Below are 20,827 nucleotides of genomic sequence, written 5' to 3'. Positions count from 1 at the left end.
AAATCACTGCTTTTGGGGTGGCAGTGTAAAAGGGGCCTAAGAAAGATGACAAAGAAACTCACATTTGATTAATAGTCCCTTTATTCCATGCATTTTAGAAATTGGGAAGGCAAACTAAATCTAAAATGGCAATGCAGTTTTTTTAAATAGGTGAAATCGAGCTAGAATTTGGAGGTCTTCCTTCGGTAGGAGAGAGACCTGAGATCCCAAATGGGTTCGCTACCTTGGCGAGAAAGAGAGCCGCTAGTATCAGAATTTCCCAGTTCCCAAATAAATCTCACTATAGGCTGAAGATAGAACCACCGAGATGTTTAATGCGATCCAGCTGGAAAGGATGTCAACCACAATCATTCGTCAAGAAGACATGACATACAATAGCTTACAGTACACTTTATAGCAAAGAAACGGGGCGGCGAGGTTTGAATTTCCCACGCCCACCCCTTCAGCTGGCTTCTTGCTGATTGGTCGTCTTCATCAGCTGGAGGAGAGGTGCGAACGCTTTGTCCAATCAGAGAGCCAGACCAGTTCGGTCTCTTGACCAATCAGGAGCAAGGGGGCAGTCTGAGCCTCAAACAAAGGACTGATGAGTGGATTTATGAATGAATCAATGTGACTAATGTGTCCTGATGGGTACCGATTGCCTCAAGGGTCCTCAAGGAAGCCAAGGATTATTTCCTGGAATGAAAATATACATATTTGGTCTGACGTAGCCATCAGATTCCGGTTTTTCTAAAGACTAGATATGTAAACAGATAAGTGTGATCCTGTCAGTCATTCCAGTCAGGTGTGGAGACAAAGGAAAGGCAGTTGAGACACTTTTTCTGGGAAAATTTTAGCTTTTTCCAAACCCAGCGGGTCAGAAAAATGAAAATTTGGCAAGTTTTTCAAATTTGGAAGAGGTCACTTTTTCTGAAAAATTTGAGCTTTTTCCAAACCCGGCGGGTCAGAAAAATCAAAATTTGTCAAGTTTTTCCAATTTGGAAGAGGTCACTTTTTCTGGAAAATTTGAGCTTTTTCCACACCCGGCGGGTCAGAAAAATCAAAATTTAGCAAGTTTTTCAGATTTCCGAAGGCCTGCTGTCCCAAATATGACAAAGATATTGTGGCGATGTCAGAAAGGGGGAGAAATCCTTCCAAAAATCCCACCTCTGACACCGATTTCGGAGATGTGGAGGAGTTCCTATTAATTAATTATATTTATATTATATATCCTTATATCCGCTGCCACCACTTATTGAAGATGTGTTTTATTTTAAAACGCTGCCACCAAATTATAGATGTTTTATAATGCTGCCACAAAATTACAAAGGGATTATCAACTCTTGCCACCACTATTGGAAGATTTAGCCACTGGCTACTTATAGAGGAGACTTTTATTTTTCTTTCTTCTTCTTGTTTATTCTTAATGTGTGTATATATGACAGATTGAGATGTTTGAGAGAACAATAACAAGTTTATTCAGGCACAGCTTAATGGTTACAATAACTTTTCTTCTTGTTTGAGGCACGTTACTGAACAGTTGCAAAACTATATTGAGGTGTTCCAAACCTCTTAAAACATCAGTTCTTTCTCCACTAACAGACTACCTTAAAATAAGTCACCAAACTTATTTTATTCCTGATCCCCTAACTTAGGATCAGCCTTCCCTGAGCTTCACCAGAGCCCAGACTAAAATCAACCTTCCCTGTAGTTCTCTGACCACAGACTGACTGACTGTTTCTTTTCAAACTCTCTTCTGCCAAATGACAGTTGGCTCCGCCTACGTTTCTATGGCAACCTGCCTTAGAATGCTAAGATGCAATAACTGTAATACTTACCTTTGTAAAACATAAACACACAATTAAACATAACATCTGTAAATCAAAATTCATACTACATTACAGATACCAGTTGGATGCCCCCCCCCCCCGGGTGGTCCTGCTCCGAGACCCAGGAGGAAACGTCCATTTTTATTTTTCATGCAAAAGTATTTGATTAAGTCCTTTTGTGAAGGGGTAATTTCCCCCCTTGGAAATGAGGGGAACTCCCTGCAGCCAGGTCACACAGAGGTGATTCTTCATATTTAAAAAATGGGGGCAAAGGGAAGGGAAACATATAGGGGTACATTCATAGAGCTTAGGGGTCCAAAGTACAGAAAACTTGATAGCAGTTAGGCTTAGAATTAGTTCAGGAAAATGTGGTGTGAAAATGGTGGCGATCCATTGGCCCACGGTTACCGAGATTCTGGGATTCTCCGTAACCGCGGTTCAAAGGAATGCCCTTAAAGCCGGTTGCCAGCACCGACCAGCAACCTGGGAAGGAAGAGAGTTCACTACTGAAGGCTAGTTTCTAGTGGAAAGGAAGGGTTCTCATGCAAGTATCAATTGAGAGATACATAATAACCACTATGAGAGTGCAAGGATACTTTTAGAATGCAAGGATACTTTTATTAGGGATTAGTTACAATGTTAGGGTAGCAGAAGGAAAGATTCAGACACATTGAAAGCTGCTTCTGGGACACACAGTTCATAGTTGGCTGACTCAACAGGAGTTTTCCGGATCGGTGGAACTCCCTGCTGCAGGCCAGATCAGGAGAGGTGCAGAGAGTTCCTGGTTTCAACCTCATAGGAAGTTATCCTTGTCCACTTGTGATTCTAAGGGCCCTTCTACACTGCCATATAATCTAGATTATCAAAACGGAAAGTCCACATTATCTACTTTGAATTTGATTATATGAGTCTACACTGCCATATAATCCAGTTCAAAGCAGATAATCTTGATTTTATATGGTAGTGTAGAAGGGGCCTAAGTTGTTCTGTGCTAGATCTGAACACAGCTCCATGTCCCCCCAAAGGTTCTTTGCTGGCAAACACTGACCTATGTTACTACTGTAGTATAAATGTTATTGGTGGTAAATGAATACACAGCAGAGTAGAATTTCAGTGCTTTTCCTGGAGGGGTCCAGCATTCCCACACAACCAAATGTAGTGCTGGGGTCCCTCAGCCAATAATCAGATTCCCACATTGATTGCTATATGGGGAGCCTTGGCAGGGGTGTCCCTCCCCACAAACCCACCATATGTCCCAAGGATTATTCAGATGTGTAGAAGGGGTCTATGATAATCCAGTTCAAAACAGATAATGTGGGTTATCTGTTTTGATAATCTGGAACAGACTTTAGTTACTTGGCTGATTGCAGAAGCCAAATTTGCAGTCTTTCAGCTCTGCAGATCTAGGGCAAAATATGAACTCAGGTTAAGTCACTATTCATGCTGAATAGTTATTATATTTATTATTATAGTTATTATGAATAAGTAGACTCTCTGTTAACTGAACCCAAGCAAAAAATTGAAGAAATAATACTTTAAATTAAAACAACGTTGTTTTTATAACACAGTAAAATTGTGTTACATCAAGTTATGTTTATTTGTCTTAAGTCGCTTTTAATTACTGTATTTCAAAAGCAATATGAATTGAAAACAGAGCTGATGGCATGGTATAATGTGGATATAGTATTATCCTATTTTTATAATAACTCTCAAGCAACCAGAAACTACATTTATTCAGTTTCTACCAATCGCCATGGATTCCGAGTCTACTACATATGATTTGAAAAGAGATTATATCATTTTAGCACAGTGTAAAAAGGTAATGTTTATAAGTAATATTTGGAATGCAACAATGAGCAAAGATACAAGGGCTGACTGTAAATAGCTGACACAAGAATTAAACGTATAGATGACTGGTTACCTTTTCACCTGACCATGCTAAATTAAAATAAGCGAAAACAATAAATCTTGTTTTATCATAGTAACAATGCATATAGTGTATATACCCCCACAAATTAATTAATATGAAATAATCAGCTAGGGTGAGCTGAAAAGTTAAGTTGCAGGCCCCTTCTACAGTGCCATATAAAATCCAGATTATCTTATTTGAACTGGATTATATGGCAATGTAGGCTCAGATTATTCATTTCAAAGCAGATGACATGGATTATCTGATTTGATAATCTGGATTATATGGCAGTGTAGAAGAGGACTCAGATCTTCTTAGAGAGTTCTCATGCATTAATACCTACTGCCACCTCGTGGAGATTAAAAACTGTAGTAGGAGGCTTTGCCTCATCTGAATGGTATGTATAGCAACAAGTATACCAGTAGTTTAGTAAGGAAGTGGTTGTTCTAGAATATGTGTTAAGAAAGATGTTTGTTTCACAAAATTAATACCAATGTGGATTATCTGCTTTGATAACTAAAAAAATAAAGCTGCAGTAGTAAAACAACAACAATAAGCATGCAATATGGGACTTCCGGTGGGGCCAGCATGGTGGCAGGGTCGCTTCATTGAGGGCTCTCAATGAGGCACCACGTAGAGCAGTCGGGTGTGAGCCGTAGCTCCCCTCCTCAGCCGGATCGAGGTGCTGAGGGGACGCAGAACCCGAGAGGCACCCCCAAGACCCCAAAGATTGCCTTCCCCTCAAGGGCGGGTGAGCGAGTGGGTCAGGGAGAGCCAAAGGTAGCAGACTGCTCTGCGGGAAACGGGAGAAATCCTGTATTAACTGCCGTCCAGCTCCATCAAGACGAAGAAAACTGAAGAAAATAAAAAGCGACCCCTATTCACAGCAGCAAGCGGTGAGTGGGGAGCAAATAAAAGAAAATCCAGCCGGAGCGTGTGAGATCCCCGGCGGGGGAGGGAAATCTGAAGAACTAAAAGAAGGGGAAAAAAGCTGAGTCAACAGAAGGCAGAAGCGGAAGATTGAAAAGGGGTGTAATTTAATTAACAAATTTAATCTTTTAAAGTAAAGGACGCCAAGACAGCTTATCAAAAGACAATCTTTCATACTTCACCCCTTTTGGCCAAAAAGAGAGTTCGAAGGGCATAATGGACAGGTGGGAAGCCTAAGGGAGAACGTAAAGACTGGGAAAAAATTATATATAGCTCCGTAAACCACCCCAAAGGCCCCTGGTTACCCGGACGGGTCAAATAAGAAAGAAGAAATATTCACAGCAGGACTCTGACCTTGACGCCATGATGTTTGGTCTATCCTAATTGTCTCTATAAACAAAGCGTCTGGAAAGGGACGGAACTGGAAAGGAAAGGCGGGAAAGGAAAGGGAGGAGGCAGGAAGATCAGCAGAAAGGGCGGAAGTAAACGAAGAAGCCATTTTGACCAAGGGCGGAAGAAGTTAGAGACAGTGAGTTAAAAAAAAAAAACGGAACGGAAGGGAAGAAATTAACTATATAAAAAGCAAGTGACCAAAAGGGTTAACGGAAGAAAACAAGGACAGCCAGGCCGAAGGGGAAGGTTTGAAACCCCATTGAGAATAAGTAGCGACGAGTCCAAATCAACTATAATAAGCTGGAGGTCAAGCTAGCGGAGGCGGCGGCGGCGATCGGAGGGATTACCCAGATAACGAAGAATTGACGGAGGTGACAAGAGGAAAGGACAAGACAGGTCATCGGAGTTAAGAATGGAGTTAGTTCATTAAAGTGGTGGCATAAGGAAACTGTTGGTAGGAAGTGCAATTGGAGTTTGGAAGATAAATTTATAAACTTATAAAGAGGGTCTTCTTCCATTCCTTGTTTTCATTTTAATAAGCTTCTCAATAAGTTTGATTGGCGTAATAAATTTACAAGTAAACAAGTAATTTTTATCTAGTCAATTAATCTATTAATCTATTAAATTTAAGGGACAAAAAATATAATAATAATCAATTAATATTTATTGAATCGAATCAACCAATTAAGGAATTAACAAAAACAGAGGGAATTAACTCATATAGCTAACCATAATTAATTGAAGGAAAATATTAAAATCTAAATTAAAAATAATAGCAAGTGATGAACTAAAGACACTATAAGGACCAGCTTTCTCCATAAGGGTCCTCATAGATTACAGTCTCAAATAAATAAATAAAGGAAAAAAAAAAGGTTGAAGTAACAAGCCTGGAGGAGGTAGACAAGAAACTTAAGAAATTAATTTTGTGATTTTCGAATTAAATAGGTGTGGAAAATACTACTGCTGTTATTTAGTTAAACACTATCAGGAAACTCAAAATGACAGCCTCCAAGGCTAAAGGAGATCTGCAAGGTCTCCAGAGAAGACCCTCGCTGGGTTCAGCAGAAGTAAGTTTCCGAGATATGATGGCGGTATTACAGAAAATTTCACAGAAACAAGACTTATTCCAGAAGGAATTAAGCGAGATGAATGCGAAACAGAACTCTCAACAACAGCTATTTCAAGAGCAGTTTGAGGAAATCAAGAAGGAAATAATGGAAGAAGTAGGTCAGATTAAAAGAGAAGTCGTACAATTGAAAGAAGATTTTAGTAAACTAGAAAAAGGAGAAACAAAAAGGGAAGAAGCCCAGAAAAAATACAAGAAAAGATTAGGGTACTAGATTCTAAACAAGAGAAGTTGGCACGCAACCAAGAAAGACTAGAAGCCAAGAAATTGGAATACCAATTAAGGTTTTGAAATGTGCAAGAAGACCCAGAAGAGAATATAAGTCAAATTATAATAGATCTTTTAACAAAGTTACTGAATATCTCAACCACAAAATTAGAGCAAGAAATAGATCAAATTTACAGAATCTCAACGAACTACTCCAGAAAAAATAAAACTCCCAGAGACATAATAGTACATCTAACTAGAAAGAAAATCCGAGAAGAAATATTACGAGAAAATAATAAAAACCCAATATACTACAAAGATACAAAAGTGGCAGTGTTAAAAGAATTCCCCCAATCTATGTTGATGAAGAGGAGAAAATATTTTTTTTTAACGGAGGAACTAAAGAAGAGGAAAATAAGATTTAGGTGGGAAAGGAACGAGGGAATTATGACCACTTACAACGACCAAAAACATTGGCTTACCTCGGTGGATAAGGCTAAGGAATTTTACAAATTACTTATGAAAGAAACGGACACACCACCAGGAGTACCGGATAAATCTAAAAAGACACCACCGACTCCGAGGCAAGGGGAAAAAAAAAGAGCTAGATTTGTATCACCAGGACATGAAGACACAGAAACGAACCAAGACCAAGATGACCCTGACACGGAAGATCCAGATAAGGACTTAGATTATTTCAAATTGGACCCACACCTGAGACAAGAAGATGAATAAACAACAATTAAAGTGTATATCATTAAATGTTAATGGGCTAAACTATCCAAATAAAAGAAAAAAAGTATTCAACAAATTAAGGTGTGGTAATTATGAAGTGATAGCACTTCAGGAGACACATATTGCACAGAGGCATATAGCACATTTAACAAACAAAAGACTAGGCAAGGAATTCCTCTCCTCTTGTGAAAAGAAGAAAAGAGGGGTTGTTTTATACATAAAAGAAGATATTCATGCAGAATTGTCATTTAAAGATCAAGAGGGGAGAGTCGTAGCGGTACAAATTACAATTGGAAATAAAAAGATCTTAATATGTAATATTTACGCCCCAAACGGCCCAAAATCAAAATTTGCAGAAAAAATAAAAGAAAAGTTAGACAAAGAGGAATTCGACGAATTAATTATGCTGGGTGACTTTAATGGAGTTTTGAATAGTCAACTGGATAAGAGTAAGAAACTTAAAAGAGCACCAAAAGGCAAAATTTCTACATTACCAAAAAACTTTTTAGACCTGAAGGAAGAATTTGAATTAATAGATGCATGGAGAGAGAGGTATCCGAATAAAAAGGATTATACCTTCTACTCGGACAGACATCAGTCATGGTCGCGCATAGATATGGTGTGGGTTACAAATAATCTTCTTACATACATTAGTGAAATTTATATTCAACCAAGAGAGTACTCTGACCACTGTGCGGTGGAAATGACTCTGAATCATAAATCATACCATCCTAAATGGAGATTAAATGAAAACCTGCTAAAGAAAGAAGAGGACACAAAAAAATACAAAACAATTTTCAAGGAATACCTAAAGATAAATAACACAGAGGGAATGAATATTAACACAGTATGGGATGCCTCAAAGGCAGTAATGAGAGGACATTTGATCCAAAACAATGCGAGAATGGCAAAGGCAAAGAAAAAAAACCTAATGGATATTAAAAGGAGAATAGTTGATAAAGAGCGCGATCTGAAGAAGAATCCGGAGGATAAAAAATTAGACAAAGAACTTAAAAAGCTAAATCAGGAAAAATATCATTTGGAATTAGATGAACAAGCAAAACAATTAAAATGTATTAAACAAAATCATTTCGAAAATGCGAATAAACCGGGGAAATGGCTATCTAAGCAAGTCCGCAAAAAGAAACAATCACAAAAAATAGTAAGATTAATGAAAGGGGACAGAGTAATAAATACGGATAAAGAGATCCTAGACGAATTTAAAAGTTACTTTGAAAAACTTTATACAAAAGACCCGATCTCAAAAGAGGAGATAGCTAATTATATAGGGAAATTCAAGCTACCTAAGATTTCAGAATTACAGAGGGAAAATTTAAATAAAGAAATAACAGAGGAGGAAATTATAGCGGCAATTAATAATATGGACCCTAACAAAGCCCCGGGCCCGGATGGGTATACAGCGGGGTATTATAAGGTTCTAAAGCAAGAATTTATTCCATTACTCAAGAACATTATGAATGGGATATTAAGAAATCAAGGAGTACCGGATTCATGGAAAACAGGAGAAATAATAGTAATTCACAAAGACCAAACGGAAAAGACAGACATACGCAATTATAGACCAATTACACTCCTGAATACAGATTATAAAATATTTACCAATATTCTAGCTACAAGATTGAAATTTTTTTTAAAACGATTGGATAGGGGAGGAACAGTCAGGATTCCTACCTAAACGTAACTTAAAAGATAACATTAGAACGGTGATCGATGCAATTGAATATTTTGAAACTAACCATCAGAAGGAAGTGGCCTTCTTGGCAATCGATGCAGAAAAAGCATTCGACAACTTGAATTGGGACTTTTTTAAATTGCTGATGCAAGAATTAGACTTAGGTTACCAATTTATGAATGCAATTAACACGATATATGACAAGCAATATGCAAAAATTCAAATTAATGGTCTAATGTCGGATGTATTCGAAATTGGGAAAGGAACCAGACAAGGTTGCCCCCTCTCCCCTCTCATTTTTATACTATCACTGGAGCTTTTATTAAAGGGTATAAGAGAGGACAGCAGTTTAAAAGGACTAAAAGTGGCTAAACAAGAATGTAAGGTGAGAGCATTCGCTGACGATCTAATAGGTATAATTGAAAACCCATGTAAAAATTTAGAAATATGGCTGCAAAAAATAGAGGAATTTGGGAAACTAGCAGGCTTTCGATTAAACAAGAAAAAAACAATGATCCTAACAAAGAATGTAACAAAGAAGAATCAAGAATTATTAACAAAAAAAACGGGCATAAGTTGTGTGACTAAAATTAAATATTTGGGAATATGGATCACCTCAAAAAATTCCCAACTCTTAACAAACAATTATACTAATGTATGGAAAGAAATAAGGAAAAACTTAGCAACATGGAAATTTTTAAATTTATCACTTCTGGGAAGGATGTCCTTGGTCAAAATGAATATTTTACCAAGACTTTTATTCCTCTTTCAAAACATTCCAATAATACCAAACATTAAGCCATTCAAAGAGTGGAATAAGGATTTAATGAAGTTTGTTTGGAAGGGGAAGAAACCCAGGATAAAATATACAGTATTAATTGACAAAAAAAATAGAGGAGGATTTGGGTTTCCGGATTTAAAACTGTACCACGATGCCTGTGCCCTCGACTGGATCAGACCATGGATGAATCTTAACAAAGAAAAAATACTTACATTGGAGGGTCATGATCTGAGAGTGGGGTGGCATTCGTACACTTGGTACGAAAGAGAGAAAAAAAGAGAAAAATTTTGGAAACCATTTTATTCGCTCCTCTCTATTACGAATTTGGCAAAAGTATAAAAAATTTTTTTATTGAAAGACACCACTATGGCTATCCACTATGGAAGCCAAACAAAGAAGACTCCTAGGTTGGTCTAATTGGCCTACATACAAGACTTCGTTGGTAAAAGGCTCGGAAACTCTGAAATCATATGAAGAGATAAAACAGAAGTTTGCGCATATCTCATGGCTACATTACATGCAAATTAAGGAGGAATATAATAAAGATAAAGAGGTTGGGTTTTATCAAAGTAATCAATTTTGGGATAAAATTTTAGAATCAGAAAATAAGATAATCACAAAAATTTACAATAAATTACTGGAGTGGTCAACAGAGGAGGAAACAATAAAAAAGTGTATGATCAGATGGGCAGAAAATTTAAGAAGACCGATAATGCTGGCAGAATGGGAAACTATCTGGACCAAAAAATTAAAATACACTTATGCAATGGACCTGAAAGAAAATTGGCTAAAGATGTTCCACCGTTGGTATATCACACCAAAGAAATTAAATCAAATGTATAAGAATACCTCCAAAAACTGTTGGAAATGTGAGGACCAAGAGGGAAGTTTCTTCCATATGTGGTGGACATGTAAAATGACGAAAATTTATTGGGAGAAGGTCCATAATATTTGCCAGGAAATTCTTAAAATCAATTTCCCCAGAAAAGCGGAGTACTATCTTCTGGGGATAACAGACCAGTATACCCATTTAGGGCCTAATGACGATAAAATATTTACATATCTTACGACAGCCGCCAGAATTTGTCTTGCAAAAAGATGGAAACAAAATGAACTACCGAACACAGAGGAATGGCTACAGAAAGTGAGAGAAATAAAAGATATGGACAAATTAACTTTTTTATTAAAGAGAAATACAGGGACCCCGATAAAATATACAGACTGGAGTAAAGTAGAAGAATATGAAAGGAAAAGCAAATGAAGATTCAATCTGAACGAGCAGAAGATTAACCTCTTCTGGGCATCCAATTTCCAAGCAACAGTCTATTGAAAGCAAAGAATCTGTGACACAGCCAACAGAAAGGCTATCATTCCTTTTATTTTTGAATGATTGCCTTCATTACGAAGGTGACTGAGGCTGATCTATAATGGTTTTGTATATATAGATCACCCTCTTTTTAAGGATTGGAGAATGGGAAACGCAAAGGCAAAGATGGAAGTCCTTTTTTTTTTTCTTCCTCTTCTTTCTTTTTTTTTGGAGGGGGGTATTTTTGATGGTTTTTTTTCTTTTTCTTTTTTTTATTAACAGTCTTTAATCTTCTTCTCTACTACCTTAATCTTAATTTCTGCACTTTCTATATCAAAAATGTTCTCACTCTTTCGATGTATTAAACTAATCTTCAATATATATATATATATATATATATATATATATATATATATATATATATAAAAGCATGCAATATGATGAGACCAGTCCTCTTCTTTGGGAGACTGTGGTCCCTTCTATACTGCCATATAATCCAGATTATATGAGTCTACACTGTTAGTGTTTTTGTGATATGGAGTGAAATGTTTAATCTACTGTTGCTGTGAAAGTGCATGTGTTTCATTCCGGCAAGCATTCCAGCAGTCAAGAGGTTAATTGCAGCGAGCCCTGATTGATTGCTGGAAGGGCAAATGACAAAGACTTCCATTTGTTTGTGCTACATGACAGGAAGATACATCACAGGCTGTGGAATGCAGATGAGGTGCTTCGGTGTACTGAGAACGGACTCTGAGAGAGACGGAGAAGTTCCGTGTTTGATCTTGCGGATGCAAGATGTGTCCTGACAGCTTTGGTCAATTAGCACTGTAAATATTAGTGTAAATAAAGCTTCAGTGCCACTGGGATCAGCAGATAAAATCAACGAAGTTGTCATTCTTGGTCGGTGCCACTTTCGCTGTTTGCAGAGTGGTCTGATGGGTGAGCAGAGGTGAGACCTGGCTCATCAATCAGTCGGGGTCACTGATTCCCTGACATACACTGCCAATTCAAAGCAGATAATTTGGATTTTATATGGCAGTGTAGAAGGGGCCCGTGAAGCTCACTTTGGGCAGCAAAGTTCCAAAACTGTCTTTTTGGTAACATGTCTTTTTCAGGAGAGTCCTACCATTGCTCCCCTGGATAAGCTTGCTTGACAGAGGCCCCTTCCACACAACTGTATAAAATCCCACATTATCTCTTTTGAACTGGCTGGTATGGCAATGTGGACTCAGACAACCCAGTTCAAAGCAGATATTGTGGATATAGTGTTTCTCAGAATGTTTCAGTTGAGCTCCCCCCTTCTGAATTTATTCTGCCTTGATACCATGTAAGGGGTGGCCTGTGAAGAAGTGTGCAGCTATCTCACCTCCACCATATTGGTGGAAGTTTCACTGTTACAATTGTGACTTGTTCTGTGTTAGCACCAACTATTCCCCAGAAGGAATCTTTAACAAAATTGTTGTATGTTTGGCCATGTTCCAGAAGTATTCTCTCCTGACATTTCACCCACATCTATGGCAGGCATCCTCAGAGGTTGTGAGGTATGGAGAAACTAAGCAAGGAAGGTTTATATATATCTGTGGAAAGTCCAGGGTGAGAGAAGAACTCGTCAGTTGGAAGCCAGTGTGAATGTTGTAGTTAATCGCCTTAATTAGCATTGAATAGCTTCATCTCCTGGCTTCTTCCTGCCTGGGGGCATCCTTTGTTCAGAGTTGTTAGGTGCTCCTGGCTGATTCATGTCCCGAACTCCTCTGTTTTCAGAGTGTTGCTTCTTATTTACTGTTCTAATTTTTGAGTTTTTTAAATACAGGTAGCCAGATTTTGTTCATTTTCATGGTTTCCTCCTTTCTGTTGAAGTTGTCCACATACTTGTGGATTTCAATGGCTTCTCTGTGTAGTCTGACATGATAGTTATTGGAGTGGTTGAGCATTTCTGTGTTCTCAAATAATATACTGTGTCCAGGTTGGTTCATCAAGTGCTCTGCTATGGCTGATTTCTCTGGTTGAATTAGTCTGCAGTGCCTTTCATGTTCTTTGTTCATTCTTCTAGTGTCCCTCCTAGAATAGAGATGGATTGGCTGTTGATCTTAATGAATTCTACCTCCCCCTCTATGTATATTTACTCCTTATTGGAGGACACAGAGCCTATTTAAAAATGTTTTACTATTATTTCATTTCATCTACTTCTCATTTCGTGCTGCGACCCTTGTTATACTTAGGTCACTGAATTCAAAATTTCTACCTTGGCAGTTGTGGTCAAGCACTAACACTGATTCAGCTGATGATTGCTCATGCTTCAGAAATTAATGTTAGGACCCAAACATGACAGATCCATCATCTTCCACTGCAGAATTCCATAGACTTCCCCGTTGTCACTTCTGGAATTGAGGCCTCCTCCTCATCCACCATTTTTCTTTGGATGGGTCCTTGAACTGGTTGTTTGTAGGACCTGGACAAAAATACTTCTTTGGAGTAAAACTCCTTCCCTGGGCATCGTGACCATTATGCTGTACTCTCGAGAAAGTGACTGTTACAAGGTTATGCTTGTTTATGGTGTGGTCAACTGAAACAAAAAGAAGGGGTCATATTTCTAGTGTGGTTTTAATTTAAAGCCCTGTTTTATCCTCCAAAACTCTTGAGTTCCTTCAATTATTAACTCACTGGGAACAAAATGATTAGCATTTATGCTGAGGGAGATCAGCTGTAATGGCTCATAGTCCTGTGTTAAACAAGTATAAAATTGACAAAGAAGTAAATAGAACCTGGCATGAGGAGAGGGAAATAAAGCAAACGGACCCACCTAAAGCAACACTATTAAAAGTATGCCAGTGAGTGTCAATGAGAATTTACTGTCAAAGCAGTCATTCTCAACCAGTGATATATGTGCCACCCAGAGGATGAGATGGAGTGACACCAAATTTGCCTAGGTGTGACACAAATCTTTTAATCATAGCAATGTAAATTATTCCCATTAGTATTACTGCTGCATTTTTAATTATTATAACTTTTCATTACTAATTGCATTTTTTCTTTTACTATGAACAATGCAAGCCATGTCCTTAATGCTCGTTAAATGGTAACTATAGTAATAGAATGCCTGTAACATATATGAGTGCCACTCTCAGGAAAAGTAACTTAAATGCTGTATTATTATTATTATTATTATTATTATTATTATTATTATTATTATTATTATTATTATTTATACCCCACTTTTTCTCTCCACAAGGAGACTCAGAGCGGCTTACATTAAAAGCATTTCAGTACAATTTAAAATCTACAAACATATAAACATTAAAACAGAATTAAATATCACTGGTATTAATAAAAAGGCTGGCTGAAAGTGCTATGTGCAATTATTTTAGGCAGGGAGAGGCATTTCCTCCTATTACTAAGGCAGAAAAATATGTTACATCTATCCAGTCAGGTGCAATGGACAAGTGACATCCTTTAAAACCTACTTTAGTCTGGCGATTCCAACTACCTCAGCAACCTTAATAATCAGTTCCATTCTTCAGCCCATTTCTTAGATTGAGCAAAACATATTCTTGCTGTTGTTATCATGTATCAAAGAAGTAATCCATATTTACTATCCAGTTCTTTATTCATTATGCCTAACAAAAAAAAATTTTTTGGCGACATTACAAATTCTACCCCAAAATATTTTGGATTAACATGTAGACCAATAACATGTTGCCTTCTTAGAAGGCCACAATATATGAGAAAAAGAGTTTTGTATTATCTTGACACCCCCAATATCTAACCTGCTTAGATATTTTAACAGTGTATTTGAGGTTATATCATTATACATCCTACATATTTTTATGTGGCCTTTAGTAGCGGCTGTATTTGTCAAAGACAGAACGCCACCAAATAAAGTTCAACACAGTTTATTAAAGTTACAGAGCTAAAAATGCCCGTAAGAAACAAAGGACTAGGCAAACACTTGCCTTCAATGTGAAAAGATACAAAAAAGACTCCGTTAGTTTTAAAAACAGTTCAAAAGATAAACCGGATTAAACAGGAGTTTAATCCGGGTTAAACCAAAAATGCTTACTTCAGCCTGGCAATTTAAACAAACAAAAGTTGATAAAGAGAGATTCAATATAACACAAATAACTGGCAGCAGATTCCTCTCTGCTACTCAAAAGCTACAATTGAGTAACTCAGGTTGTTACTCCTCCGTGCAACGAGCGAAATCCGGGTCCAGGCACATCAATCGGGGTAGCAACGGTCAGCAGGGTCCCAATCCGGTCCAAGGTCGAAAGCCAGGTACAGACGTCTTAAGTTCACAAGATCCACCGATAGCCACAGAAGGGATAATCCGAGGTCGTAGTCAGTCAGTCCAGCGTCAATCCAGAGTAGGCAATTAATGTCCGTCAAAAAGACGACGGAGGTCCAAGCTATTAAGATTAAACACAAGTTGCACAGAAAAAGCCCACACAGTTCCTCCCGCCGTCTATGCCCAGTGTCCTTAGTAACGTATCCAGCAAACGAATCACACCCGTCTTCAGGAAGTTCTCCAACAAGATCCCAAGCGTTCGTCCAGATTACCTTGCCCAACGCAATTAACCATTGATTCTAGACCCCATTTTATGCCAGTTCATAACTCCTCATCGCTGTCAGCTGCTATCCTAATTCCAGGTGCTTCCTCATCATCATCCTCATCAGAACTAGAACACCTTTGACTACGCCCCACAGCATCCCCAGCTGTGGATCCCGTTCCATCCCTCCAGCCCGTCCACGGGTCCGATCCTGCAACCCGCCAGTCGCCTCCCATGCTATCATTGCCAGTGACACCCAAATCCTCCCTCACACGAGTCCATTCCATATCATCCTCCTCTGAGCTAACCATCTCTTCCTCCATTCCCTCGGTAAAACCCTCAAAGGAGTCTTCGTCTGTTGGTTCTGCAAATAAGTCTCGGAGCCGTTTCCTTTCGCGCTCCTCAAAAGAGTCTGACTCTCGAGGAGTCTTACGACCTCGTCTCCTAGTATCAGAGCCAGAAGGCTCAACCATAACAGTATTTCTACCAGTCTTTAATATAAATCTCCCTCTTACAGGTTTGTCTATGGCAGTGGTTCCCAACCTTTTGTCCTCCAGGTGTTTTGGACTTCAGCTCCCACAGTTCCTAACAGCTGGTAAGCTGGCTGGGATTTCTGGGCGTTGAAGTCCAAAACACCTGGAGGCCCACTGGTCTATGGGTTCCTCCAGGGTATATTTGGAAAGAGAATATTTGTTAGGAGTCAGGGTCTCCATAAATAATTTGAAGGAAGTGGGAAGACCTGCCATTTGAAATACAGTAGAGTCTCGCTTATCCAACCTTCACTTATCCAATGTTATGTATTACCCAACGCAATCTGTCTTTTAGTAGTCACTGGTTTTGTAGTCAATGTTTTCAATACACTGCAATATTTTGGTGCTAAATTCGTAAATACAGTAATTACAATATAACATTACCATGTATAGAACTGCTTTTTTGTTGATTTGTTGTAAAACATAACGTTTTTGGTTCTTAATTTGTAAAATTATAACGTAATTTGACGTTTAATAGGCTTTTCATTAATTCCTCTTTATTATCCAACATTTTCTCTTATCCAACGTTCTGCAGGCCCACTTATGCTGGATAAGCGAGACTCCACATTCGAACAGCCATGTATTGTAGATCTGAGGTCGTTGGTAGAATGGCTGTCTATAAATGCAACCAAAATACTGAAACAAGAATAAGCATGTGCAATCAACTGACAGCTTCTACATCTATATATAGAAAAGTGAATATAAGTGTTTGTGTGTGTGTTCCACAAAGGCTCCTACATGGCTTGATAGAACTGGACTATACTTGGTATACATACCCATCATGGACCAGTGTAAAATGCTGGTAGGGATTCAACTACAAAATTCACCCCGTTTGGGGCTAGAGCCCCTCAAATTAATAAATAGGTAGGTAAAGGTTTCCCCTGACGTTAAGTCCAGTCATGTCTGATTCTGGGGGTTGGTGCTCATCTCCATTTCTAAGCCTAAGAGCCGGTGTTGTCCGTAGACACCTCCAAGGTCATGTGGCCGGCATGGCTGCATGGAGCGCCGTTACCTTCCCGCCGGAGCGGTACCTACTGATCTACTCACATTGGCATGTTTTAGAACTGCTAGGTTGACAGAAGCTGGAGCTAACAGCAGGCGCTCACTCCGCTCCTGGGATTTGAACCTGTGACCTTTCGGTCTGCAAGTTCAGCAGCTCAGTGCTTTAACACACTTCGCCACTGGGGCTCCCAATAAATAGGTATGTACAGTATATATAAGGTGGAGCCCCCGGCGGTGCAGCAGGTTAAACTGCTGAGCTGCTGAACTTGCTATCTGAAAAGTTGGCGGTTCGAATCCGGGGAGCGGGTGAATTGCCAACCTAGCAATTCAAAAACATGCAAATGTGGGTAGATCAATAGGTACCATTCTGGAAGGAAGGTAACACCTCCTTCCAGTCATGCCAGCCAGAGCTGTAGCTGGGGGTGACGGGTGGTGGTGGCCCAGACAGATGGCCATCCCCCAAAACCTGGTTTACTCATGAATTTTAACTGGTTAACTAATTTATAAGTAAACCAGGATTTTTTTAAACTTGACACATTTGAAGTTTTTTTTTTTTAACTTCTAACCCACCCACCCACCCCGGTCCCCCAACTCTGGCTACGGCCCTGATGCCAGACACATGACCTTGGAGGCGTCTATGGACAATGCTGGCTCTTCAGCTTAGAACTGGAGATGAGCACCAACCCCCAGAGTCAGACACGACTAGACTTAATGTCAGGGGAAAACCTTTACCTTTTTCCTTTCTATATACAGTAGAGTTTCACTTGTCTAACACTTACTTATCCAACATTCTGGATTATCCAACACATTTTTGTAGTCAATGTTTTCAATGCATTCTGATATTTTGGTGCTAAATTCATAAATACAGCAATTACTACATAGCATTAATGTGTAATGAACTACTTTTTCTGTCAAATTTGTGGTATAACATGATGTTTTGGTGCTTAATTTGTAAAATCATAACCTGTTTTGATGTGTAATAGGCTTTTTCTTAATCTCTCCTTATTATCCAACATATTCGCTTATCCAACGTTCTGCCGGCCCCTTTATATTGGAGCCCTGGTGGCAGAGTATGTAAAAGCACTGAGCTGGAGACCGAAAGGTCCCAGGTTCAAGCCCCGGGAGCGGCGTGAGCGGCCGCTGTTAGCTCCAGCTCCTGCCAACCTAGCAGTTCGAAAACATGCCAATGTGAGTAGATCAATAGGTCCCACTCCGGCGGGAAGGTAACGGCGCTCCATGCAGCCATGCCGGCCACATGACCTTGGAGGTGTCTACGGACAAAGCCGGCTCTTCGGCTTAGAAATGGAGATGAGCACCCAACCCCCAGAGTCAGACATGACTGGACTTAACGTCAGGGGAAAACCTTTACATGCAGTATATGCAGTGCTCACGCACAACCAGAAGAGGGCAGTATATAGACAGAAATGCTAACTCTGAGGGAGAGATTTTTTTTTCTTGTCAGGAGCAACCGGAGTTGTTTCTGGAGTGAGAGAATTGGCCGTCTGCAAGGACGTTACCCAAGGGACGCCCGGATGTTTACCATCCTTGTGGGAGGCTTCTCTCATGTCCCCGCATGGAGCTGGAGCTGATAGAGGGAGCTCATCCGCGCTCTCTCTCCCCGGGTGGGATTCGAACCTGGCAGCCTTCAAGTCAGCAAACTAACCTTCAAGTCACGAGGGAGTCCCTAGGTATCCCTCCCGAGGATCTTCAGGGCAAGAATTCTTTCTACCACCCTGGACCTTCCACAGATATATAAACCTCCTTTGCTTAGTTTTTCCAATATACCTCACAATCTCTGAGGATGCCTGCCATAGATGTGGGCGAGAGGTCAGGAGAGAATGATTCTAGGACATGGCCATACAGCCCGAAAAACTCACAAGAACCCTGTGAAAGAGTTCGACGACACAGTCTTTTGTGTTCCTGGCTTTTCACACGTCACGAGCTGGCCCTGGATTCACGGGTTGCAGCGTGTCCAAGAAGGAAAAGTTTGGCGCCTTGCTCGCTTCGGTTCTGGGGGCTTCCCTTTGGAGGCGGGGCCTGGGAGGGCGGCGCCCTGGGCGGGAGGCAGCTCAGCTGGGGCTGCAGAAGGGAAGGACGGGCAGGCACAGCGAGGGGAAGCGCCCGAGGAGCAGCAGCAGGAGGAGGAAGAAGAGAAGAAGAAGACTTTGGGCTCAGGCAGCCCCTGCTGGGGATACGGCACCGAGCATCTTCTCCCTCCAGCGCCATGGGAGGCTCCGGCTCCAGCCTCCTGGACGAGAGCAAGTGCACCTACATCCGAGGTATTGGGGCGGGATTCCTGGGGGGGGGGGGGGAGCGAGCTTCGGTTGTAGAGTTAGGGCGCGTCTACTTCGCTTCGATACCCTTTGATCTGAGCTGTGGAAGCTGGAAGGGTGCAAGGCTCTCCCAACGCCACCACACTGAACACATGACATTACATTCTACGCTCCCTGAAAGGTTGCATCAAGGCGGCTCAGACGGTGTCACACATAGAATCTTAGAAGAGGCATCATGGGCCATCCAGTCCAACCCCCCCAGCCATGCAGGAAAGGCACACTCAAAAGCACTCCTGGCAGATGGCCATCCAAGCACGAACCCTCTGACAGAGCAAGATGACTATCTCATAGAATCACACAGTTGGAAGAGGCCTCATGGGCCATCCAGTCCAAGCCCCTGCCATGCAGGAAAGGCACACTCAAAGCACTCCTGGCAGATGGCCATCCAAGCAAGAGCCCTCTGACAGAGCAAGATGATTATCTCATAGAATCACACAGTTGGAAGAGACCACATGGGCCATCTAGTCCAACCCCCAGCCATGCAGGAAAGGCACACTCAAAGCACTCCTGGCAGATGGCCATCCAACAAGAGCCCTCTGACAGAGAAAGATGATTATCTCATAGAATCATACCGTTGGAAGAGACCACATGGGCCATCTAGTCCAAGCCCCTGCCATGCAGGAAAGGCACACTCAAAGCACTCCTGGCAGATGGCCATCCAAGCAAGAGTCCTCTGACAGAGGGCCCTTCCACACAGCCCAATATCCCAGAATATCAAGGCAGAAAATCCCACATTATCTGAGTGTGGACTCAGCTAACCCAGTTCAAAGCAGATATTGTGGGGGTTTCTGCCTTGATATTCTGGGTTATAGGGCTGTGGGGAAGGGCCCTCAGAAAGATGACTATCTCATAGAGAACACATGGGCCATCTAGTCCAACCGCCTGCCATGCAGGAAAAGCACCATCAAAGCACTCCTAGCAGATGGCCATCCAAGCCTGAGTCCTCTGACAGTGATGGATGACTATCTTATAGAATCACATACCAGTAGTTGGAAGAGGCCACAATGGCCATCTAGTCCAACCCCCCGGGCATGCAGGAAAAGTACCATCAAAGCACTCCTAGCAGATGGCTATCCAAGCATGAGCCCTCTGACAGACAAGGATGACTATCTCATAGAATCACATAGTTGGAAGAGGCCACAATGGCCATCTAGTCCAACCCCCTGCCATGCATCATCAATGCACCCCTGACAGATGGCCATCCAAGCATGAGCCCTCTGACAGAGAAAGATGACTATCTCATAGAATCACACAGTTGGAAGAGGCCACATGGTCCATCTAGTCCAACCACCCATGAGGGATGTAGCCAGAAATTGGGGGGGGGGGGGGGGTTAAACTTTTAAAAACTACTGTAATTCCATAACACAAAATAATTTAGAAATCAGGCTCCATTGATAAACTTCAGTGGACACTCATCGGGATTTGGCTAACCAGTTAAAATTCATGAGTAAATCAGGTTTTTTTTTAAAAAAAAAAACCTGAAATTTTATTTGGGGGGGGTTGAACCCCTAACCCCTTCCCTTGGCTACA

The 20,827-nt window shown here is 40.6% G+C and overlaps 1 protein-coding gene and 1 long non-coding RNA gene across 2 annotated transcripts in view; one reads left to right on the top strand and one right to left on the bottom strand.

Moving 5' to 3' along the window:
- Positions 1–294: 294 nt before the first annotated feature.
- On the bottom strand, positions 295–18,960 carry LOC107983092 (uncharacterized). Its single transcript, XR_001730536.2, has 2 exons — positions 18,842–18,960; positions 295–675 (listed from the first exon to the last, which is right to left on the bottom strand). It is a non-coding gene; the product is annotated as an uncharacterized LOC107983092 (long non-coding RNA).
- Positions 18,686–20,827, top strand: part of niban1 (niban apoptosis regulator 1) — a 91,445-nt gene continuing 89,303 nt past the window's right edge. The window contains exon 1 of the mRNA XM_062980733.1: positions 18,686–19,243. Coding sequence (XP_062836803.1) covers positions 18,766–19,243 — 478 coding nt within the window. The 5' untranslated portion in view covers positions 18,686–18,765. The remainder of the gene's footprint in view (positions 19,244–20,827) is intronic.

The sequence above is a fragment of the Anolis carolinensis genome, chromosome 4 (genome assembly GCF_035594765.1).
Source record: "Anolis carolinensis isolate JA03-04 chromosome 4, rAnoCar3.1.pri, whole genome shotgun sequence".
NCBI classification, from domain to species: domain Eukaryota; kingdom Metazoa; phylum Chordata; class Lepidosauria; order Squamata; family Dactyloidae; genus Anolis; species Anolis carolinensis.
Note: the sequence above shows the minus strand (reverse complement) of the source record. Positions and strands in the feature narration are given on the sequence as shown.